The sequence below is a fragment of the Zootoca vivipara genome, chromosome 6 (assembly GCF_965207765.1).
Source record: "Zootoca vivipara chromosome 6, rZooViv2.hap1.1, whole genome shotgun sequence".
Taxonomy (NCBI): domain Eukaryota; kingdom Metazoa; phylum Chordata; class Lepidosauria; order Squamata; family Lacertidae; genus Zootoca; species Zootoca vivipara.
The window spans coordinates 88,285,065-88,309,311 of NC_142589.1; the positions used below are offsets into that span (position 1 = coordinate 88,285,065).

At 46.5% G+C, this 24,247-nt stretch overlaps 1 protein-coding gene and 2 non-coding genes across 4 annotated transcripts in view; 2 read left to right on the forward strand and 1 right to left on the reverse strand.

Annotated features, from left to right (window-relative positions):
* The first annotated feature begins 2,466 nt into the window (after window positions 1-2,466).
* Window positions 2,467-2,539, forward strand: TRNAV-CAC (transfer RNA valine (anticodon CAC)). The gene has a single exon. It is a non-coding gene; the product is annotated as a tRNA-Val (tRNA).
* A 754-nt stretch (window positions 2,540-3,293) lies between these two features.
* TRNAG-UCC (transfer RNA glycine (anticodon UCC)) lies at window positions 3,294-3,365 on the reverse strand. The gene has a single exon. It is a non-coding gene; the product is annotated as a tRNA-Gly (tRNA).
* A 1,102-nt stretch (window positions 3,366-4,467) lies between these two features.
* Window positions 4,468-24,247, forward strand: part of DPP9 (dipeptidyl peptidase 9) — a 49,272-nt gene continuing 29,492 nt past the window's right edge. Inside the window, exons 1-7 of one of the 2 annotated variants that reach the window (XM_035118412.3) lie at window positions 4,468-4,681; window positions 10,430-10,519; window positions 13,801-13,875; window positions 16,501-16,757; window positions 18,496-18,608; window positions 19,500-19,673; window positions 23,678-23,846. In XM_035118412.3, coding sequence (XP_034974303.1) covers window positions 10,464-10,519; window positions 13,801-13,875; window positions 16,501-16,757; window positions 18,496-18,608; window positions 19,500-19,673; window positions 23,678-23,846 — 844 coding nt within the window. In that variant the 5' untranslated portion in view covers window positions 4,468-4,681; window positions 10,430-10,463. The remainder of the gene's footprint in view (window positions 4,682-10,429; window positions 10,520-13,800; window positions 13,876-16,500; window positions 16,758-18,495; window positions 18,609-19,499; window positions 19,674-23,677; window positions 23,847-24,247) is intronic. The other variant, XM_035118414.3, reaches the window with a different exon arrangement.

A 24,247-nucleotide genomic window follows, 5' to 3' on the forward strand; every position in this document is an offset into this window, starting at 1 on the left:
TACAGTATGATGAGCTGTCGGTTTCATGTCCGCTTATTCAGTGTCAGAATCCGGCACTGCCCCTTTTCGCCCCTTAGACCAACATAAGAGCCTGGGGACAGCGAATCTCCTCCCTCTTCTCCTCCTCAATTCCAGTGCCGGGGGGAAAGGTCTACCCTCCGTCTTTTCCCTCTCCCCCCTTTCCGTCTCTCTCTCTTCCCGCCTGTGGAGCAGGAGCTCTTCCACCCTGCCGGAGCCCTGGCTCTCTCTCTCTGCTTCCTGACTAGCTCCTTTAGACCCTGCGCTTCCATGGCTGCTTGGGGAGGAGCCGCTCCTGATGATAGGGGGAGGTTCTCTATACTCTCTTCCCCTTACACTCCCCATGACCTATTCTGTTCCCTGCCCATCTGACTGGTTGCCCCAGCCACTCTGGGCGGCCTCAAATGTAACAAAAACACAGCAAAATGTCAAACATTAAAAACTTCCCAATACATGAATATAATTATACTAGTCTCATTCAACCCGTTAAGAAAACGGGCGCTAGAGGTGCGACGGGGCCACGGAGAGAGGGAGGGAAGGCCGCGGCCCCGCCGCTCCTCCCACGGGCCAGGTAGGGTTGTCAGGAGGAGGAGGCGGCGGACCAAGATGGCGGCATCAGACTCTGGGGCCGCGGCCCGTGGCGGCGGGGGGACCAGGACCGGGCTCCCGCCACCGCGGCCCCGGAGCCCGGTGCCGCCATCTTGGTCCGCCGCCGCAGGGGAACGGGAGGCAGAGGGTTGGGGGGGAGAGCGCGCGTGTGTGTACACACGCCTCTTCGTCCAGTCCCTGTGTCCGTGGGGCACATGCGCATTAGCGCGGACACAGGGACACAGGGACTGGACGCAGAGACACTTGCACTTTATTATATAGGATTCGAGCCTCTTACATACGTACCTTAAGTATTTTGATACTCTACTATACTTAAAGTATGTAAGAGGTTCGTTTATGATTATAGATTTTTTTGGAATGGTTCATGTTCCTATGCAGCTGCCTTGTTGTATTGTAAAGTACCTGTAGCTGTGTTCTGTGTTGCAAATCAAGCACTGTCAGGAATTGCTTCTTTTTGTTTTCTGATTATCGATAAAACATTCCGTGTCCTGCTGCGAGCAATCTTTCATTCTGAAGGTGTGGCCTTTGAGAACCACTGACCTAATCTATTGGAACCATCCCAATCTGGCAATTGCCCTGGAAGAAAGGGAAGTTTTTACCTGGCCCTCAAAAGATGAGGCCAGGTGGGTGGACTTGAATGCTGGACTGCTTGTGCTTTTTCCATGATTCCGTCTCCAGCCCTTGTGAGATTTTCAGGGCTGCTAATATTAGTTGGCAGGTTGTGGGCACGGATGCCGAGGCAGCCTCTTCCCCAGGGATACCTACCTGCCAAAAAAGAGCCCTTGCTATTCCTGCTGTGTCGATACCATTGATCCCTAAAGCCCAAAAGAGACTTCTGAGGGACTTGATGCCTTATTATTTCATTAAATAGCACAAGGGAGCAGTGTGGGAGGGAGGGAGGGTGACAACCGAAGGACTAGGAACTTGCAAAGTCATCCTGACCTTGGCATTAGAAAAGCCTAGTATGCTGGGTCAGGCCCATGCCCCATCCAATCCCAACATCCTTTTCTCAAAGTTGCTGACCAGATGCCTCTTCCAGGAAACCCTCTTCCAGGACCTCACAGGCAGGAGAACAACGCGGTTAAATACAAAATAACAAGTATCCTTTTAAAACCAAGCAAGGGAACACAAACAGGAAGCAAAATTCGTGACAGAATGGGGAAAATGGGGCAGGCGAATCTAGTCATGCCATTCGATCGGTGAAATCAGCTGATTTTATTTTCAGGCAATCTCCAGGTTACAATCTACCTTTCTCATTAAAATCAAGGGCTGGTTCCCTCTTGAAATCAGTGGCTCGTTCCATCAAATTCCCCCACCCCACCCCAGCATTTTCCAGGTTGCAATCTACCTTTCTCATTGAAATCAGTGGCTGGTTCCCTCCCCCCCCCCGCAATTTCCAGGTTGCAATCTGGCAACCTTCCCATTGAAACCAGTGACTGATTTCCCCACCCCAAGCAACCTGTGACTTGCATTCCTTTCTGCTGTTCATTCAAACGGGGGAACTTCGAATTGTCCAAGAGCGTTAGCAGCTCGAGTTTGGCTGCTGATGATAAAAGATGAGTCTCTCCTGACCTCTAATGGCGACAGTGGGATCCCTTTTTTTTCTTTTCTTTTTTAGCAAAATGCATTGCAATCAGGGAGTGTTGAACAGGGCCACCCGATTGCAAAGGGTGATCCTTGGTTCGAGGTGGGGGGCCTTCGCCTCGCAGGTGCAAAACCGGAACATTCAGCACAGGGCAGGATATTTCAAAAAGCATCAATAACTAGCACGGGCGGATAGACTATAAAGTGGAAGCACTTGAGTTAATATCAAGCAGCATGATGAAGGTTTCCACGTCGGTTTCCGTAGTGTAGCGGTTATCACGTTCGCCTCACACGCGAAAGGTCCCCGGTTCGATCCCGGGCGGAAACATTATTGCCTTTTTCTTGAAAAACCCCTTCCAGTTTTTATTTTAATTTATAATTATGACCCTACCAGTTTAGCTGATTAAAATTAAATGCATTTATTTAATTTCTGTGTTTTTGTCAATGTTTTACTTTAGAATGATGAGTTCCCCAGCATAGCTGATTAAAATTAAATGCATTTAATTTCTGGGATTTTTATTCTTGTATTTATTTTTTAATCAGGGCAGCCACCTCTTTCCAGAGGCTACCATGATGCAGCTCAGCTGGTCATTAGATGAACTTGTTCCTTTGGAATCTGCAACCTAAGGTGGCTTATTTCCTCCTCCCTCCCACTCCACCTTTCCTTTTTTGTCTTTTTTAAAATTGCAAACCTGTGAGCAGGCTTTTTTTAGTTTAACAATATTATTTGAAAACCTCAAATAAACCTAGTATGATAGTTTGCAAAAAAAAAATTCTTTTACAAAGCTGAATAAAACTAATTGCATGGCAATCTGGTTTTTATTTCCTTTCTTTTTTAGAATATTCCCCTCCCCCCCACACACATACTGTACTGTAATCATATATACTGTATAAATATAATTTCTCGCTAAATTAGGAGGGGGAATTAATGAATGCACACATGTAAAGAATGATAAAATTCTCAGGTAAGTAACTGAGAAACTTTGTTTAACTTATGAGACGTAGCGTTCGGTCTTACTTGCAAGGCACTGTTTAAATCATTGCAAGTTACATAAGAATGAAAAGAGAGGGAGGGAAAATACTGCGTTGGCCGGGAATCGAACCCGGGTCAACTGCTTGGAAGGCAGCTATGCTAACCACTATACCACCAACGCGGCAGATGCGCTTGTTTGAATTTTCTTAGCCTATACACGATTTAAACGGGTTAGACTTAGAGAACGGTTGTTTCAAAAATACCTCCTAACCGCGTATGTGAAACTGCCTGCCTACCGAAAAAAATTATTAGGCCTGCTTCTTTCGCTGACCCCTACTCCCTCCCTCAATGTAATTGATTCTCCCACCTCTCCGTTTCAGAAAACGGTTTCCGTCCGAACGTGGAAAATCCCAACCCCTCCCCGGTCTCACTACTATGCGAAAGTCGTCAATACCCGTTCCCATAGCAACCCCTCCCTCCCCTTTTTAATGCTAATGGTTCCTTCCAAACTATTTTTAAAAATTACGTAAGAGACCGTTTAATTTGTGCTCTTTATTTTATTTGATCATTTATGTCCATTTATACAATATATGTGAACACAGTCGCGCATATACAAAAAATATATGTGCATATTGAAATGATTTTTTATTTTGCAAACGTTTATTAAATTTTATTATGTATTATTTGTTGTTGTTTAGTCGTTTAGTCGTGTCCGACTCTTCGTGACCCCATGGACCATAGCACGCCAGGCACTCCTGTCTTGCACTGCCTCCCGCAGTTTGGTCAGACTCATGTTCGTAGCTATGTATTATTATTTTAATAAAACATTAGATATAATTAAAGATATAGGCATGGGTTGTTTTTATTTTATTTATTTTTTCACCCCAAAAAATCTTCCATCGTGCTCCTATTGAATGGTTCTGTTGTAAGCCAAATTGGCTTACAACAGTTCCACCAAGTTCGCCGCCATCTCAAATCCTTACAAAAAAATTATCCTCACGAACATTCCTCCCCACCCCTCCAAAATTTCCTGGGTGGTCCCTCCCAACCGTCAGAGGAAACCTCCCGTTTTATGCTCTATGGTTCCTTCTGTGTTCGCAAGATGAGGGGCCCCGCCCTTCTTTCGCTTACTCCCGCGAGAACAACCGACCCATGGAGATGGACAAGAGCAGCGGAAAATAAGTCAGTTCGAGACCCCGCCCCCTTTTCCGCACTCGCTATCTCGAGATCTCGTTCCGGGCCGCGTTTAACTATCGCGAGATCGTAGAGAACGAGAGTTCGGAGATGGCAGGAGAGCGGGCTTCCGCTTCCGGGCGAAAGGTCGCGGCGGGAGGCTCGCGGAGACCGGCGGTGTCCCTTCCCCCCTCCCCGGAGCTCCTGCGTCTCCAAGAAAGGAAATGGAGCAGGAGTGAAGCCTCCGCGGAACCCAACCCTCCCCTACCCCCCTCACCCCGCAGCGGACGAAGCCCGGCCTGGGGGAGGCCGAGGAGCCACAGAGTGAGTGATCAGCCGGCTGGCTGGCAGGCGGGCCCTCTGACGGGACGGGGGGAGGGGCCGACCGGAAGAGGCCCCGCCCCCTTTCCGAGGAGGGGGTGTCCAGGTCACGCTTCGAATAGGTTTTCCTGTGGCCACGCCCCCTGGAGAGGGTCCTGGTGACCCCACCCCTCTTAGGCCACGCCTCTAGTGCGCAAGGCCACGCCTTGGCTCCTGAGAGTTAAAACAGGAAGGGTGTTTTGCAAAGCCCCCTCGGAAGGGGGCTGCTGGCCACGCCCTCTTCCACTTTGTGGGTGGTGGGGCCGAGATTTCTTCGGACCACACCCCAAATAGGGTTCCCATGTACCACGCTCCAGCTGAATGCCCATGCTCCTGGATGGAGGGAACGCCCTTGCTGTGGATCATCAATGGGAGGGTGTTTTGGTCTTGCCTCCTTGGAGTGGGAGAGGTAGGAAGAAAGGGGGTTGCTGGCCCTCATGCCCTCCCCTGCAGTCACCGCTCCCCATGAGAGCCCCTTTTGGAATGGGTGCTTCTTCAGTCCTGCCCCCTCCCTTCCCAGCTTCAGAACTTTGGGGACCCCCATCCCTATAGAATAAAGAAAGTGTTTTGGACTGTTTGCCTCCACGGGGTGGTGGGGCTAGTTTTGTGTGGTGAGTTTCAGTGGCCTGGGTTCAAATCCCACTTCAGCCGTGACCACAGAGCATGCTGGTGAAGAGGCAGCAACGGCCGCCAACTTGGATGGCTTTAAAAAAAGCATTAGGCAGATTCATGGGGGTTCTCAGTGGCTACTAGAACACAGTGGCTGTGTTCTGCCCCCCCACGATCAGAGGCAGCTACCGGTATGTTTCTTGATCCAGGGCTGGGCAATATCTGGTTTTCAAAATTGGAATATGCTGATACATCACGATGTCTGAAATAAGGATGGAGCTATGTAGAGGCATCAACTGGCCTCGTGGTTTCCCCCACATTGTGATTTATGCCATAACACACGTACACATAATGATTTATGATATATTGCCAGGTAAAAAATTATGAAACCAATATCGCAATATGGACTTCAAATTGGTTTTGGATGATATAGCAACCTATCACCCAGCCCTATTCTGAACCCTTTTAGCTGGAAGCTGCAGGAAAGGGATGGAGTGCTGCTCTTGTGCTCAGATCCTGCTCGAGGGTTTCTTAAAGGCATCTGGTCAGTCACTGTGAGGACAGGATGCTGGGCTAGAAGGGCCATTGTCTTGATCCAGCAGGTTTTTTGTGTGTTACTATGACTTACCCGTCATTGTGTAGGCAGCCTGTGCCTCCTTGGATTCTGTGGGCTATTATGGCTGGAGCAGGATACTGCCAAATATTTAAGATCGAACAAGGTGGTATGATAATAAGAAAGCTTACAAATCTCCCTGGTGCACTTGCACCAAAATGAATCTTCAGGTGATACTCTACCTCCACTGTCGGAGCCAGTATGTCTCTGCATATCACTAGTTGGGAGAGTTGTTGTTGTGCTTAGGTCCTGTTCGCTGGCCTCCCATGAGGGCACCTGGTCAGCCACAGTGAGAATAGGAGAGTGGACTAGATGGGCCCTCCCTTGGCCTGATTCAGCAGCCAGGCTCTTGTTACCAGTGTTAGAAACTGGTATATAAGCTAATTGCCAAATAGCACCTTAAACCTAGGTTACGGTTGCCACAACAGAATGGCTAGACTCCATTCTCCCCCCCCCCAAAGGAGGGATGTTTTTTTTTTTTAATATTATCTAGCTGGCCCGGCCACGTGTTGCTGCGGCTCATCCCTGTGACTGCCCCCACCGTGTTCCGGCCCATGAGCTATCCTGGCCCCTCGGCCCAGTCTGCAAAGCCGAGCCGAGATGCTGTGGAGAGGGAAGGTTTCCTAGGTGCAGTACCAGTGTAGTTGTCGCTAGAGGGCGCTGTTTGGCAACCTCTCCTGTGCTCCCAGCATCCCCGACTGTCTGAGTTTTGTGTTCGGGAACAGTGGATTTTACCTGCCATAGGTGTGACATCTATCTACGCAACCTGTATATGGTCGCTTGCATATTTGCTTGGGACATTGTGTCCAAATTTGAACGCTGTCAGTCAAGCGGTTTTGGAGAAAAGTAGAGACTAACCCACATGCCCAGTTTACATTTTTATAGATATAGATTTCATTTATATACTGTACTGTTTTGTATTTTAAAGATAAAAATCTCAAAAGTGGTTTACAACACATTAAAACACCAAATAAAACAATCCAGAATAAAACAAGTTCAAGCATCAAGTAAAATATTTCTGATGCTTCCCTAAGTGCCATTTGGCTTTCCCCATATTTATTTACCTACTTAATTTATAGAACTGCCCCCTAGCAAAAGGACTCCAGGAAGGTAGTGTGGTGTAGTGGTTAGTGTTGGATTAGGACCTGAGAGATCAGGGTTCAAATCCCCACTCAGTCAGGAAGCTCACTGACTGATCTTGGAGTCAGCCACAGCCTCTTAACCTCACAGGGGTGTAGTACAGATTAACTGAGATGGGTGTGAACCATGGACTCCTTGGAGAAAAAGGTGGGAGATAAATGTAATAAATAAGCTTTTCTGCTGACCTGCTTAAGAAAGCTGGAGGGGCCAGCCAGGTGGAGATGTCAGTCGCCAGCCTAGGCATCCAGAGATCTCCAACGTGGCCGCAATTGGACCTTCCCAAGTCACAAAACGCATCTGGCACCTGGGGAACTTCCAACATGCCTTGTTACATTCTTCTGGCCTTGGCCCAGTTGCTGTCTCTCAGCCTAACTTACTTCACAGGGTTATTTTGATCATTGGCAAAGACTGATTGAGCAAGGGCTCAAAAAAATAAAAGTCATAGTCTATACGTTAATATGTCTTTTATATATTGTAGGTGCTTTATTTTGTAATAAGAATATAATGTTTTAAGAAACATAGCAATTTAGAAGGGTCCCAGGAGTAAAGGCTTGTAAGCTTTGATTTCGTCCACATAATTCTACGACTCCTCTTGAAACTGGGATTAAACTCTGGTTCCTCTTTGGGGGTGGAATGTGGATATTAGACACTTTCATTCATGGCTGTGGACTTGAGAATGAGGATTTCCACAGAATTCTATCTTGAATGTCAGCCCCATTCCTGACATTGCTGCAACCTTCATTTTTTCCTCCTTTCTTCAACTTTCCCCATATCCTTATTAAAAGCTGAATGTTAAAAGGGGAGAATTTGGGGAAATGAATGTACCTCACTTTGAATGCAGAAGGTCCAAGTATGACCCCCCCCCCAGCTTTTCCAGGTGGGTCTAGGAAGAGCTTTATCTGAAGCTGCAGTCAAGGGATCTAAATTGATTGGTGGGCTGACTCAGTACGTATAAGGCAGCTTTCACCTGATGTTCCTGGAGGCTGCAGAATAAGATGTCTCTGGCGCCGTGCCATGTACAACTCATTGCACAAGTGATAGAGAAGAGGTCAGACAACTGGTGGTACCCTTTATTATTATTCTGTGCTGAGGATCCTAAGGGGGGGGGTCTTTAGATTCCCCCCGTAATAGTGAAAGTGGGGGCAGATCCACACCCTATATTTAAAGCTGCTGTACATCCAAAGCACGTGACTTCCCCCAAAGCATCCTGGGAAATGTAGTTCCCACTTCCCAGAGCTATAATTCCCACAACTTTTAACAGCCTACAGTTCCCAGGATTCTCTGGGAAATGTCACGAGCTCTAAAAGCACAGTGTGAAGATGTAGTTCCAAAGACTGCAACATTGCAGCTGGGTGTTTTTGTGGTTTGGCAAAAGATCTTTCTATCCTGTCTCCTTGACCCTTGCCCATTCTGACTTATAAAAGCTAGCTGGGAAGGGCTGGGTGATGGGCTTCGCGGGGTGGTGAATGCTTCTCTCTGTGAGGGAGCCTTCCCAGACCCTGAAGGCTGAAAGAGGCGGTCATTAAACCGCTTCTTAAAAAACCATCTTTAGATGTAGCCAATATGGCCAACTATCGCCCAGTCTCAAATCTTCCATTCTTGGGCAAGGTAATTGAGCGACTAGTTGCTGAACAACTCCAGGCACGCCTGGAAGAAGCGGACCATTTGGATCCCTTCCATTCGGGATTCAGGCCTCATCATGGGACTGAAACTGCCTTGGTCGCACTGGTCAATGATCTCCGGCGGGCTAGGGACAGAGGTGAGAACTGTTTCCTACTTCTGCTGGATCTCTCAGCAGCTTTTGATACCATTGACCATATCCGTCTGGACCGTCTAGAGGGGCTGGGAGCTTGGGGCACTGTTACACAGTGGTTCCACTCCTTCCTCCTGGGCCGTGTTCAGAAAGTGGTGGTAGGGTAGGGGATGATTGTTCAGGCCCCTGGGCTCTCACTTTCGGGTTCTGTCCTCTCCCCCATGCTTTTCAACATCTACATGCAGCCGCTGGGAGAGATAATCAGGGGGTTTGGGCTGGGTGTTCATCAGTATGTGGATGATACCCAGCTCTACCTCTCTTTCAAATCAGAACCAGTGAAGGTCCTGTGTGAGTGTCTGGAGGTGGTTGGAGGCGGCTAACAGATTGAGGTTGAATCCTGACAAGACAGAAGTACTGTTTTGGGGAACAGGAGGCAGGCAGGTGTGGAGAACTCCCTGGTCCTGAATGGGGTAACTGTGCCCCTGAAGGACCAGGTGTGCAGCCTGGGAGTCATTTTGGACTCACAGCTGTCCATGGAGGTGCAGGTCTAGGGCAGCTGTTTACCAGCTCCATCTGGTATGCAGGCTGAGACCCTATCTGCCCACTAACTGTCTCGCCAGAGTGGTGCATGCTCTAGTTATCTCTCGCTTGGATTATTGCAATGCGCTCTATATGGGGCTATCTTTGAAGGTGACCCGGAAACTACAACTAATCCAGAATGCGGCAGCTAGACTGGTGACTGGGAGCGGCTGCTGAGACCACATAATGCTAGTCTTGAAAGATCTACATTGGCTCCCAGTATGTTTCCGAGCACAATTCTTGGTGCTGACCTTTAAAGGCCTAAACGGCCTCGGTCCTGTATACAGTGGTGCCTCACTAGACGAATTTAATTCGTTCCGTGGGTCTATTCTTATAACGAAAAATTTGTCTAGCGAATCCCATAGGAATGCATTGAATTTTTTTTTTAAAAAAATTGCCCATAGGAACGCATTAATTGAATTTCAATGCATTCCTATGGGAAACTGCGATTCGCTAGACGAATTTTTCGTAAAACGAATTTGTCTAGCGAGGCAACCTCCGCTAGAAAAATCATTTCTTTAAGCGAAATTTTTGTCTTACGGGGCGTTTGTTAAGCGAGACACCACTGTACCTGAAGGAGCGTCTCCACCCCCATCATTCTGCCCGGACACTGAGGTCCAACGCCGAGGGTCTTCTGGCGGTTCCTTCGCTGCGAGAAGCCAAGTTACAGGGAACCAGTCAGAGGGCCTTCTTAGTAGTGGCATCCGCCCTGTGGAATGCCCTCCCATCAGATGTCAAAGAGAAAAACATCTACCAGACTTTTAGAAGACATCTGAAGGCAGCCCTGTTTAGGGAAGCTTTTAATGTTTAACAGACCATTGTATTTTAATATTTGGTTGGAAGCTGCCCAGAGTGGCTGGGGAAACCCAGCCAGATGGGCGGGGTATAAATAATAAATTATTATTATTATTATTACTACTATTATTATTATCCCTCACCCCCAAAGCATGTGTGTATCTCTGCCAGTTTGCTTCCAAGTGATCACATGACCTCTGTTTCTTTCCTTCCCCCCCTCTAGTTTCTTACTTCGTCCAAGGCTCGCTTAGCAGTTGATGCAGAAAGTAAAGAGGGCTCGGCTGGAAAACGAAAGTGCAGGAAGTTGGAGAAGGTAACTTTCCGAAGTTGACTTGAGTAGCTTTTGGAGAAGCAGGAAGTGTTGGGGACTCAGGAGATTAAAAACAAGGGGTTTGTTTTCTGAATGGCAACTCCTATCAGATTCCTACCATCTCTGTCTGTTAGCTGTGCTGGCTGAACCTGCTGAGAGTTGCAGTCTCAGGATCATATTGAGTATGACATGTTTCTACTTCCCTGTTGTAACACATTTAGAGCCGGAAATTAAAATCCAGTTTGCCCGGACAGCAGCCCCAGTGGTCAGCATCATCTGCCCCTTAGTTTCCAAAGGCCTGTCTGAACAGGAAGGTCCCTAACCTGCCTTCCTAGAGGAGGGAACCAGTCTAACTTCTTCTGAAAGGGAATTCCACAATATGGGAGCAGATACAGAAAAAACTCTTTCCTGTCACCACCAACCGTGCCTCTGATGTTGGTGAGGCCGAGACAAGGTGTTCACCTGAGGACTTTCACACCTGGGTAGCTTTGTACAGGGAAGTAGGAAAATTACAGTGGTACCTCAGTTTACAACCACAATTGGTTCCGGAAGTCTGTACTTAACCTGAAGCGTACTTAACCTGAAGTGAACTTTCCCATTGAAAGTAATGGAAAGTGGATTAATCCGTTCCAGACGGGTCCGTGGAGTACTCAACCTGAAGCGTACTTAACCCGAAGTATGAGTGTAATTGGTTCTGGAAGTCCATACTTAATCTGAAGCGTACTTAACCTGAAGCGAACTTTCCCATTGAAAGTAATGGAAAGTGAATTAATCCATTCCAGATGGGTCCGTGGTGTTTGTAAACCGAGGTGGTTGTAAACCGAGGCAGTTGTAAACCGAGGTATGACTGTATATGGCTTGGGTGACCTGAAATATCTTACCAGTGCTAATTGCTGTTATTAAATAGCTGTGAGTCAAAAATTCTTGCTAAATACCAGAGATCACCCACCCCTATATTTTGGCTGATGGTCACAAACATTTGTGTATTGTATGATACAGGTGGGAAACTGGCCCGCAGTCTCACTTTATGTGGCCCATTGACCCCTATTCCTCTCATAACTACAATTCCCAGAGTGGTTTAAGAGTCAATCCCTCTTCAAAGGGAAACTCTGGGAATTGTAGCTGTGGCTACAATTCCCAGGACTACAGTTCCCAGGATTCTTTGGAGCCATGGGTGTTTGAAGTGGTACATTAGCGCTTCAGATGTACAATGCGGATGTGGCCAGCAGGGTGGATAAAAATCAATGATTTTTTTTAAAAAATCAAAAAAATCGAATTTTTTTGATTTAAATCGGATTTTTTTGATTTAAATCGATTTTTTTGATTTAAATTGGATTTTTTTAAAAATAAAATGCTTTTTGAGGAAAATATATTACCATCCAAAGGTTATTCCATCATGAAATATAGATTAGTTTTTAAATTATGTAGAATAAGGTTGTATATGTTTAATTTTGGGGGTAAATAAATTCCATTAATCCATTCACAATGTCATGCTCTTCCAGAGGTTTTTGTAAGATTATTGGGCAGTTTCTCTGCCTACAAGATATTATCACAGGTGCTTGGTTTACTTTTGCAGTTCTCAAAACTGAATTTGACTCAACAGAGATCACATGCCTCTTCTTCACAGCAAAAATGTTATAACATGAACAGAGTTGAGAAAAATACCTTAATCCTATTGTTCTACAAACCTATGAATACAGCAACAACCCCTTCAGTGCTAAGTTCCAAGAAGTTCAGTGAATAGAATAGAAACAATATTTTTCTGATTGTTTGGAGTGGACAGCATTTAAGTTTTTCATGTGTAGGCTGGGCTGACAGTCTAAGTTTCTTAAAATATATATATATTGTTTTTGTTTAGCCAAATTACTTAACAAACATGGATGTTTGTTTAAGCAAATAACATATGCTGTAATGTTATTGTTTCAGTTGAATAAATCTATTTAAATTGTTATTATTAAGTTAATGATTATTTTTCTCCTTCCTAAGTACAACAGTAAAGTTGTCCAAATATGAATAACCCATTAAACTGGGGATAAAAAACTAATATGAAAAGTTGTTATTCTAAAAATCTTCATCTACTTGCATATTAAAGTTATACCAGCAAGAATTAGTCTTTATGTAGAAAACTATGATTTAAATCAAGCCTTACTGACTAGTGATTTAAATCGTGATTTAAATCGTGATTTAAATCAGTTTGATTTAAATCAAATCCACCCTGGTGGCCAGAGACAAATAGTCTGGTTTTCCCCTCCCTCTATTAAAATTACTCTAGTGTACCACTTGGAGTGCGGTTCCGTACACTCTGCTCCCATATAGACAAATCTGATTCTCAAGCAGAGTGCCACGAAATCTATACAGGCTACTCCACATTTACATGGGGGGGGGGGCTACTTTCCAAAGCACTGCATCTCTAAAAATCTCATATACCGCATTTACTCAAATCTAATGCTCACCTTTTAGGCACACCTTACTTTTTGCAACATAATTTGGCCTAAAAGGTGGCATTTGCCAGGAAATACTTCTTTGGTTTCAAGGTTCTGAAAATTGAGGTGCGCGTTAGTTAAGGTGGCGCATTAAAGGTAAAGGGTAAAGGGACCCCTGACCATTAGGTCCAGTCGTGACCGACTCTGGGGTTGCGGTGCTCATCTTGTGTTATTGGCTGAGGGAGCTGGTGTATAGCTTCCGGGTCATGTGGCCAGCATGACAAAGCCGCTTCTGGCAAATCAGAGCAGCGCACGGGAATGCCGTTTACCTTCCCGCCGGAGTGGTACCTATTTATCTACTTGCACTTTGATGTGTTTTTGAACTGCTAGGTTGGCGCATTAGAGTTGAGTAAATACGGTATTGGGAACACCATTGGAAAAAAGCTTGCAACTCCCACCTCTCCACAGGCCTCAAAAGTTCAGTGCAAGTTCAGTGGGATTGCACTTGCAAAGGCTTGTGGGATTGCCGGGGGCTGTTTTTGCACCATGTTTGCAGTTTTCACGCTCTCTTAGGGCTTTTCCATGCCGCTTCCAGGTTTGCGGCGATGCGCACCTGTGCTGTCGTGTGTGCCTCGAGCACCCGTAAATGGGGAGTTGCCTATAATGTATTTTGCGTACATAAATCGTTGAGTCCCAGGATCAAAGAGGAACTGGGGTTGAGGGTTGGGCAGTTCTTTAGCCTTATCAGTGCTCATACAGGGGCAACCCAAATGATGTGTTTTATAGCTGCCCCCGCAATGTTACGAAAGACGCTGGGACCATCGTGTGTTTTCAGGAAAAGTTTCCCTTCCTTTCCTACAGGAGGAGCTGTTGCTCAGTAGCAGAGCATCTGCTTTGCATGCAGAAGGTCCCGGGTTCAAACCCCGCCATCTCCAGGTAGGATTGGGGGAACGACACTAGTTTTTTTAACCCCTGTAGGGATGCTGCCGTCCTCAGTGCGGAAACAACGGAGATAGCTAGACTGAGGCCTCTGGCCACATTCGCACCCACACATTTAGAGTGCTGCTGTAGCAGCTTGTGGCTTCCACCCCACCCCGCACCAAAAACAAATTCTGGGAGCTGTAGTTTGTTAAGGACACTGAGAGTTGTTAGGAGGCCCCGATTCCTCTCCACAGGGAGCTCTGGGAATTGTAGCTCCGTGGTGTGGATGTGGCCTTTGTGTGAGGCAGCTGTCTATGATCCTGTCTAAACCAGAACTATGAGGATTGGAATACTGCTCTCTCTTTTTAGAGAGAGAAAGCATGATAAAGAAGTGGGTAGAGGGCAAGAAGTCTGTCTCCAGGCAAGGCTGTTCAGGTCCCCTGTTCTGAAGCCCCGGAGAGTGGCTGAGCTAGATGAACAAAGCAGCTTCTTCCGAACTAGGCCACATCCACTCCATCCGCATTTAAAGCAGATGGGCTTCTTCCCCCCCCCCCCAAAAAAATCCTGCGAACTGTAGTTTGTTCCGGGTGCTGGGAATGGCAGCTGTGGGAGGGGTAAACTACAGTTCCCAGGATTCTGTTTGGGGGTAAGTCATCTGCTTTAAATGTATGGTGTGGATGTGGCCCCAGTTTTTGGTCCTGTGTTGTTTTGGGCAGCAGGTGGAGTATTTCACATTTAACCTTCCCCTTGTAAAAGGCCTCCCTGAACCCAGCAAAGCAAAATATCTTTGAGAAGGCTAAGCTTGAACCCTTCCGTCTGATGTGCTAGGTTTTTTTTTTAATGCAGGGAGCTATTTTGAAGGCACGTGGGGAGCCTTTGTTTTACGGACCATGTTTATAACCATGCTCGCAAGCAGCTAAAAACCAAAATTACAGTTCCCAGATCGGTTTGCACCGATCAGTAATAAGAGTTACCTGCCCCACAGGCTTACAGTCCAAAAGACAATGCACGAAAGGAAAAGGGGTTGGTGGAGAGGAGGAAAGACAAACCAGCACAGGCAGTACTTTTTGGAGTTTGTATAAATATTTTTTTCTGATAGGAAGGAGGGAGTCATATATATTATTAAATTTTCTGTTTTACAGTCTAAAGTATTCATTTCTACATCCTTAAAATATGGATGACTTCTCTTCTTTTTCCATGGTTCATTTTACATATCATTAATCCCTGCGGGTGGCACTGTGGTCTAAACCACAGAGCTTGCCGATCGGAAGGTCGGCGGTTCAAATCCCCGCAACGGGGTGAGCTCCCGTTTCTCGGTCCCAGCTCCTGCCAACCTAGCCGTTCGAAAGCACGTCAAAGTGCAAGTAAATAAATAGGTTCAGCTGCGGTGGGAAGGTAAACGGCGTTTCTGTGCACTGCTCTGGTTCGCCAGAGGCGGCTTAGTCACATGACCCGGAAAAACTGTCTGCGGACAAACGTCAGCTTCCTTGGCCTGTAAAGCAAGATGAGCGCCTCAACCCCAGAGTCATTCGTGACTGAATTGTCAGGGGTCCTTTCCCTTTACCTTTGATCCCTGCATATTTTACAAAAACTATACCATTCAGTATTCCATTATTACAACCATCATTTATTTATACTGTTGATTTTTTTCTTAATGCTGCCAGCGTTTTCAGCCTTACACAGTTATTTCCCATGTATTCAGGAAACGTTTTCCAATCTTCTCTAAACGTATGTTCTTCTTGTTCCCTTATTCTATATGTTAAATCTGCAAGCTGCGCATATTCCGTCAACTTAAGTTGCAATTTTTCTTTGGACCTCGCGCATTTTCCATTTTGGGGCTAACAAAAGACAGGCCGCAGTAGTAGCATACATAAATAAGCTTTTTTGACACCTGGGGATTTCAGTCTGAGTTATCCCCAACAGAAAGGACTCTGGGGTTGTTGTTTTTTTTGGGGGGGGGAGAGTACTTTTAAGCATTTTTTTTCAGTTCATTATGGATCATTTCCCAATATTCTTTTACCATTTTACAAGTCCACCTCATATGAAAGAATGTTCCCTCTACCTCTTTGCATCTCCAGCACTTATCTGAGTGTGTTGTTCTTTAGCTGTGTGGTCTCAGACTGGACTGATAACAGGTAGGTAGCCGTGTTGGTCTGAGTCGAAGCAAAATAAAAAAATTCCTTCAGTAGCACCTTAAAGACCAACTAAGTTTATATTTTGGTATGAGCTTTCGTGTGCATGCACGAAATCTGAAGAAGTGTGCATGCACACGAAAGCTCATACCAAAATATAAACTTAGTTGGTCTTTAAGGTGCTACTGAAGGAATTTTTTTATTTTGCTTGGACTGATAACAGTTCAGGAGAACCTTTACTATCAGATAAACCAGGCTCCCTCAACCTCACCCCTCCAGATGTTTTTGGCCTACAACTCCCATGATCCCTAGCTAGCAGGACCAGTGGTCAAGAATGCTGGGTATTGTAGTCTCAAAACATCTGGAGGGCCGAGGTTGAGGAAGCCTGAGATAAACTGAATGAATGAACCCTGACTCTGGGTGGAATTGACGCACCCTCCTCCCCTTTCGTTCTCCCTTTCTCTATCCGTTTCCCCAATCCACCAATTTTCTCTCCCCACCCCACCAGCTGCCTAACCAATTCAGGAGGAAGGCTGAAGATGACAGCGGTGGACGCCCTGTCCGACAGCTCAGACGCCGTGGAGATGGAGGACACGTCCGCTTCCCACTTCCAGGTGGAGAAGCATTCGTGGGAGGGGCTGCGTGACATCATCCACAGCAGCCGGAAGTACACGGGGATGATCGTGAACAAGGCGCCCCATGACTTCCAGTTCGTGCGGAAGACCGAAGCGTCAAGCCCTCACTCCCATCGGCTGTATTACCTGGGTAAGATTGGATTGAGCTGGGAACCAAAGGGTCGGAGACAGCCGCCCCCCCCCCCCGGTTTATGGGGGGGGGTTACGTTCCAAGGCACCGTGTGTCTCAGTGGAATTGCATATAATTGAAACCCATTGGAAAAAACCTGCAAACGCCCTGTTCTGCCCCCACCCCCCGGGTTCCACCCTTTTAGTGACGTTTCAGTTACGCCTTTATGATGTTTCCAGGTTACTTCCGGGTTCGGTGCTATATGCGTATACACATGCACATATTGAACGCGTGTAAATGGAGGGCTGCCTACATATCTGTCTGTCTGTCTATCTATCTATCTATCTATCTATGAGCATCGCTCCTTTTTGAGGAGCTTCTTCCATGAAGCAGCTTACAATCTTAAAAATGAAACAAAATCCAACTCCATCTGACAAATGTGGGTTCTAGGAGTTCTGCGGATTCTCTCTCTCTCTCTCTCTCTCCCCCTCTCCCCCCCCCCAACTCTCTTGCTAGAGGGTGGATCTAAGGCATGGGCAGGCAAACTAAGGCCCAGGGTCCGGATCTGGCCCAATCGCCTTCTGAATCCAGCCCGCGGATGGTCCGGGAATCAGTGTGTTTTTACATGAGTAAAATGTGTCCTTTCATTTAAAATGCATTTCTGGGTTATTTGTGGGGCCTGCCTGGTGTTTTTACATGAGTACATTGTTCGGATATATCTTTCATTTCGGAAATTTATGATTTGTATTGGATTGATTTGTAATTCAAATTTAGTTTTAATAAATAAATAAATAAATAAGATTCTGAGACCATACAGATGGAATATTTACAGAGAATATTTAAAAAAACATTGTAACAACATAAATTCTTTGGCAAGTCTGGATTGATTTCTGCATGAAATAAGAGATCGCCACAGAATTAACATAACGGAATAACTTAGGAGAGATAAAGTTAAGTGCATAGCTGTGGTGAAACGTGGGAAGCACAATGAGGGGCATTGGAAGTCATGTTAGAATTAGTGACAGATGAACTCAATTTTTTCTTTTTTGTGTGTACGGAGTGTTAATTTTGGATTGCCATTTGCTGATTGCTGTGTAGTGTCTTGTTTTGTGTTTGTTGTGTTTTAAAAACTAATAAAGCTTTAAAAGAAAGAAAGTTCAGAAATAAGAATGTCCTGCTATCCAAATTCTCAGTATATGAAAATTCACTTATCCAAACACGGTGAGTTAGTACCCAAACCTCGCTATGGACACCACAGATTCAGATATCCAAACCTGTGTGTTGTACTGTAAACAAATAAGTGGGTCTTAAACAAGCCTTTTTTGTCTTTTGCTGGTCTGCGGCAGTCATTTTGCCAGAAACCGTGGTGGGAGAGAGGGACGGGGAGAGATCGCACAAATAAGAGAGCATTTCCCCCTTTATTGTTTGCTTTTTGTAAGGATTCAGAGGGTTTCCCTGGATTTCCCTGTTACTTTGGGATCAAGTTTTGTGCATTAGAAAATTCCCCATGGGAATCAGTGGAAATTGTTGGCTTGTTATGCGAACGTTCAACTAACAATTGATTTCCTGAGAATGTATTGCGTTCGGACAGCGGGAGCTGTGTGTAGACTAATTTGAGGAGGTGAAGAGTGGCGTTTTCAACAAATATTGGAATGGCGATTATGGGGTTTTTGCTTCACTTCTACGAGGAGAGAATTCTAGAGAACTTGTGGCACAATAGTGTAAAAGCACGCGCTTGAATCCGTTCCCATTTCAACAGGAATGCCATACGGAAGCAGGGAGAACTCCCTCCTCTACTCCGAGATTCCCAAAAAGGTACGGAAGGAAGCCTTGCTCCTGTTGTCGTGGAAGCAGATGCTGGACCATTTCCAGGTGAGGCGCGTTGGAGGGTGGGCTGTGGCTTCACTCTGCTTGGCCTCAGCTCCTATTCCATCAGGTTGCCTAAGTGAGAGAGATAGGAAGCAGAAGACTCGCTCCATCAGCTTTGTTGAAAGACCAGCTCCCATCAGGCACCTCCTGTCCCTAAAACTATGCAAGCTGATCATAAGAACAGCTGTTTCAAAACCAGTGCCTGAGTTTGATCCCCCCCACCTTCCCATTTCTCTTATTTATTTATTTATTTATTGAATTTTATATACCGCCCTATACTAGGGACTCTCAGGGCGGTTCACAGAATAAAATCAAGCTATAAAAACGCAAAATACATAACAAAAAGGAAAACAACAACCCAATAGCTCCCCCCCCAAAAAAACCACTACATTTTAAAAGAGCATAGGCCTGGTTGAGAAGGAACCTTTTTGCCTGGCGCTTAAAGATGTATAATGAAGGTGCCAGGTGACCTTCCCTGGGGAGAGCATTCCACAGAAGGGGAGCCACCGCAGAAAAGGCCCTGTTCTCATGTTGCCACCCTCCGGACCTCTCGCGGAAGAGGCACACGAAGGAGGGCCTCAGAGGATGATCTCAGGGTCCAGGTGGGTTCATATGGAAAGAGGCGGTCCTTGAGGTATTGCAGTCCTGAGCCGTTTTAAGGCTTTGTAGGTCAGAACTAGCACTTCCCTTGTGTGTTGTGCATTTTTAGATTCTAAGCCTGCAGGCATGGACTGTCTTCTTCTAACAGAAGCCGCTCTTGGGGGTACAAATCCCCCTGGGTAAACAAATAAGATTTGCACAGTAGGTTGGTGGCGGGAGCTTTCTTGTGTTTTCTCTGCGTGTACCTTTTCTTCATGACCTTTTTTGGGGGGGCCCTCCCCTGCTTTCCACCAGGCCACCCCCCACCACGGGATGTATTCCAGGGAGGAAGAGCTGCTGAGGGAACGCAAGCGGCTAGGGGTCTTCGGGATCACTTCCTACGACTTCCACAGCGAGAGCGGCCTCTTCCTGTTCCAGGCCAGCAACAGCCTTTTCCACTGCCGGGACGGAGGCAAGAACGGCTTTATGGTGAGCGTGCGTGAAAGGCAGCAGCCATCACACGCTGCGCTGATCCACAGCGCTTGGTCATTGTTAGTAAACTGTGTGAAGTTTTATTGCCCTAATGAGTATTTTATGGCTCAATTAGGGCTTTGCCAAAGTTCACAAAGGTCCGGCACGCTCCCAGCTCAGCGTGTTTCTTGGCAAAATGCAGAGTACCTGTTGCACAGTCGAAAGCTTGTGTGGCTTTTCTAGAAGTAGCTCACTAATAAAACTCATGAAGAACAGCTTAATACTAAACTAAAAAGCTTTTTTTACAACTAAACCGGGAGAGACAGCGGACATTGCTTCTCTCTTCCGAGCAAAAACGAAACTGATTTACAACACACAGAACAAAGAACATTCCCATATGTAGGGACCTCCCAGTGATCAGGTGACTCACAGCACAGTTTAACCCCTTAGTGGTTACTTGCTAATCCTCACAAACTGCCCTTGGATATGGAAATTCTCTTTGCTCTCCTGTGCTTATCTACAGTGCTTGGTAATGGTCGGTATACAGTCGTACCTCCGCTTACGTATCCCTCTGGATACGTCAACTTTGCGAACGTGGCAAACCCGGAAGTATTTTTCCGGGTTTTGCCGCATGCGCAGAAGTGCTTTACGCAGTGCGCGCATGCGCAGAAGCACTAAATCGCGGTCCTCTGGTTGCGAATTCCTCGGCATGTGACCAGACCTCCAGATCAGATCCCGTTCGCAACCAGAGGTACCACTGTACTGCCCTTGGATATGGAGGTTCTCCTTGCTCTCCTGATTAGTAGCCATCAAAAGACGCTCTACCCATAAGAGTGAAACAAGAGCCTTGCCGGGTCAGGCTAAAGGCCTGTCCAGTCCTGCTTCCTACTATGGCCAGCTAGGACACCTCCTGGGAACCTAGAAACATGATGATGAAGATGATTTGTGTCGGGTAAAAAGCCCAGCTAGTCAGGCATCTGTTCTAGCAGTAGCCAAACAGCGGCTTATTCTAGGAAGCCCACAGCCAGGAAGGTTGTGAGCCACATTCTCCCGCTGCTGTTCCCTAGAGGCTTTTATTTAGAAGCCTACTGATCCTGATAGCATAGTGAAGAGCAGCCATTGATAGCCTCACCCTCTTTGAATCATCCAGCCATCCAAATTGGTGGCTGTCGGTCATTACCTCTTGCGATTTCCATAGTTCTGACTTCTCCCTGCTTGAGTAAGTCTGTCATTTTCGCCTGTCTTGAATCGCCCAGCGTTCTGCTCCCACCATGGATGGCCCTGTGTTCTAGAGAGGGAGAAACACTTCTCCCTGAAGACCATTCATCTCAGGGTCGTGGGTTCAAGCCCCACCTTGAGAAGAAATTCCTGCAATGCAGGGGGTTGGACTACTAGATGACTGTCAGGGTCCCTTCCAACTCCACAATTCTATGATTTTATCCACTGTCTCCACACCATGCATCTCTTAACACATCTTCTCTTACTTGCCTTTTCTCTAAACTAAAAAGCAAACAAACCCAAATGTTGTAACCTTTCCTTATAGGGGAAATTGCTCAATCTCTGATAACTTTGGTTGCCCTCCCTTTTTTTAAAAAAAATACACTTTTCAGGTTTATACATTTCACTAATTTTACAATCATTTTGACGTTTCAAAACTCGGCTTCCTTCCCCCTCTTTCTGCGGTTCCTTAAATTTATATTTAATAACTTCTGCATATCCAAATTACCTTAATATGTTCGTTTTTTTCATCTTCTTTAAATATATACTCTTACGAAACTGCAGGTTATTACAATAATCCTGCCAATGTTCTTATCTATTTACAATTTATCTGTAAATATTCAACAATTTCCATTCTTTTATATATATATATATATATAAACGTTACCTTGATTTCTTATTCTTCCAGTAAGTTTCACCATTTCTGCATATTCCATAAGTTTTTGCATCCATTTTTTCCTTTGCTGAAACTTGCTGCTTCTTTCCATTTTGGGGCAAGTAACATTCTTGCTGCTGTAGTCGCATACATGAATAAATTTCTGTACAGTAGTGTTAAGGTGCCAGCAAGTAGGCACACTGAAGAGCAGCAGACGGGGTCGGAAAAGCCAAGGTCAATAGACTGGTCAGAGTCAGTTGAAGTCAGGCAGTTACATAGGAGTCAAGAGTAGAGAAGGTCAGTTCAAGCCAGAAGTCTTACTTGGAGTCAAGAGTAGAAGTCTTACTTGGAGTCAAGCCAGAAGTCCAAAAGCCGAGGTCAGGGAAGCCAGATCAAGATCACAGGAACCAAAGACAAGATGAGCTAGGCAACTAGGCACTTCAGTACGACGTTGCAGACGCTGAGGAGTGGCCAGCCCGCCTCTCTCTTAAGTAGCAGGTTCCCTCCCCCTCTTTTTATGAGCTGCAGCTGTTTCCAATTGCAGCTGGCGTTTTTCAGCTCTACGTTCCTTTGCAGAGAGGGGGGGGGGAAAGGGGCCATCTGATAACCTGCCTGACTGGGGCCTGGTTCTGGATCGACTTGTTGCTGCAGTTCTGATCTTCCCTCCTCCCTGTCAGATTGCTCTTCTTCCGAGGAGTGCCTCCACCAGTCTTCCCCAGGTGTGAATTCCTCAGATTCCTCTGTGGGGGCTTGCCTCTGTGGGGGCTCGTCAGGGGGGGCTAGCCACCACTCTTCCTCGTCCTCTGTCTCAACCCTGACAAGTAGGTACAGTAGGTAGTTCTGTCCCTATAACAGGCATCCCCAAACTGTGGCTCTAAAGATGTTTTGGCCTACAACTCCCATGATCCCTAGTTAATAGGACCAGTGGTGGGGGAAGCTGGGAATTGTAGTCCAAAACATCTGGAGGGCCGAAGTTTGGGGGTGCCTGTCCTATAATAATACATCATAATATGGTATATAATGAAGTGAAAAGGATGGTTAAAACGGGTCAGCAAATTTTTTCAGCAGGGGGCCGGTCCACTGTCCCTCAGACCTTGTGGTGGGCCGGACGAGCCCCAGTGGCTGCTTACCTGTGTCTTGCGAGCGGCAGGGGCTGGCGGCGGCAGCAGCAGAGGGATGATGAGCGGCACTCGAAAGGGCTCTGGAGAGGGGTTGCTTAAAACAGTGTTTCTCAAGCTTTTTTGGGCCACGGCACACTTGTTCCATGAAAAAAATCACGAGGCACACCACCATTTAAAAAGTTAAAATTTTTAACTCTGTGCCGCCCTATATTGACTATATAATTATGACTGTAAGAAACACTTGCCAATTGCTGTGTTGGTTGCAATCTCCTGTAATAAGGCTTCACAAGCCGCTGATTTCTCTGCCAGCACAATCCTTTGCTCAGCAAGTTTCAGGTTGAGCTCATCCAGCCAGCTTCTTTAAGTTTGTCTAAAACCACCCTCCAGTCGTTTGCACTGAGCTTTGGGAAAGAGGAGGAGAAATATTGCTTTCCGGCGGGTCAGCGCTGTCTATTGGCGGCCGCCAGGCATGTGACAATGCAAATCGCCCTTCTCGTCGCCGCACGTCGCGGCACACCAGCCAGCAACTCGCGGCACACTAGTGTGCCGTGGAACAGCGGTTGAGAAACGCTGGCTTAAAATGGTAGCTGCTGCTGCTGGCACCAACAAAGCCCAGCCCCCTTCCTCCTCTAGGCAGGGCAGGGAGAAGCCAGGTGGAGGGAGGAGGTGCCGCCGCTGCCATGTGAGGGAAAGGGAGAGAGAATGAAAGAATGTGTGCGCTGGCGATCCACACGGAGATTCCCAAACCATCTGCAAGCCGTATCCAGAAGGCAATTGGGCCCGATCTGGCCCGTGGGCCTTATTTTGCCAACCCATGGTTTAAAATAACCTTTGTTAAAAAAACCAACAACAACCAGAAGCTTTTCTTTGGGTTTCCCCTTTCTGAACCTTTCTATTTTGTCTACCTTGAACCTCTGAACGTTCAACTTCATGGGTTGCACACGAGTTCTAGTACTTGCAAAAAAGGGAGAAAATTTTTTCTCTCCCCACGTGGATAGTTCACAGGTGTGTGCGCTGCTTGCCCGCAGGTGTCTCCGATGAAGCCGTTGGAAATCAAGACACAGTGCTCAGGCCCCAGAATGGATCCCAAGATCTGCTCCGCCAATCCATCTTTCTTCTCGTTCATTAACAACAACGACCTTTGGGTTGCCAGCATCGAGACGGGGGAGGAGCGGAGGCTGACGTATTGCCAGAAAGGTGAGCGCAGTCTATAACATTCCCGTCTTGTGTTGAGGGGGAAATAAACATCCCTGTGGTATTTTTTCTGCCTGGTGCCAGATCAGCCTCTAAATTAATAAATTAACTTAGCTGGTAAGTTAAGGCAATTTTTGTTCGCATCTGTCTCAGGAGACAATGCAGGAATTTAAAGATGAAGTCAAACTGTTGGAAGGCTGTAGCGCCTGCTTTGGCTGTAGACACCGGTGTAGGAGAGACATGTTTTGTTGCAGTTGGGACAGAGGATGGTGTCCTGTTGGGCTGCTGCAGAGGCACCGTGGCTTTTTTCCCCTGTGCTCCTCCCAGCAACCATTCCTCCTCTGATCACTGCTGTGGATACATGACCTGACTTTCTGTTTCCAGGCACTGTGGTCATTTGCAAA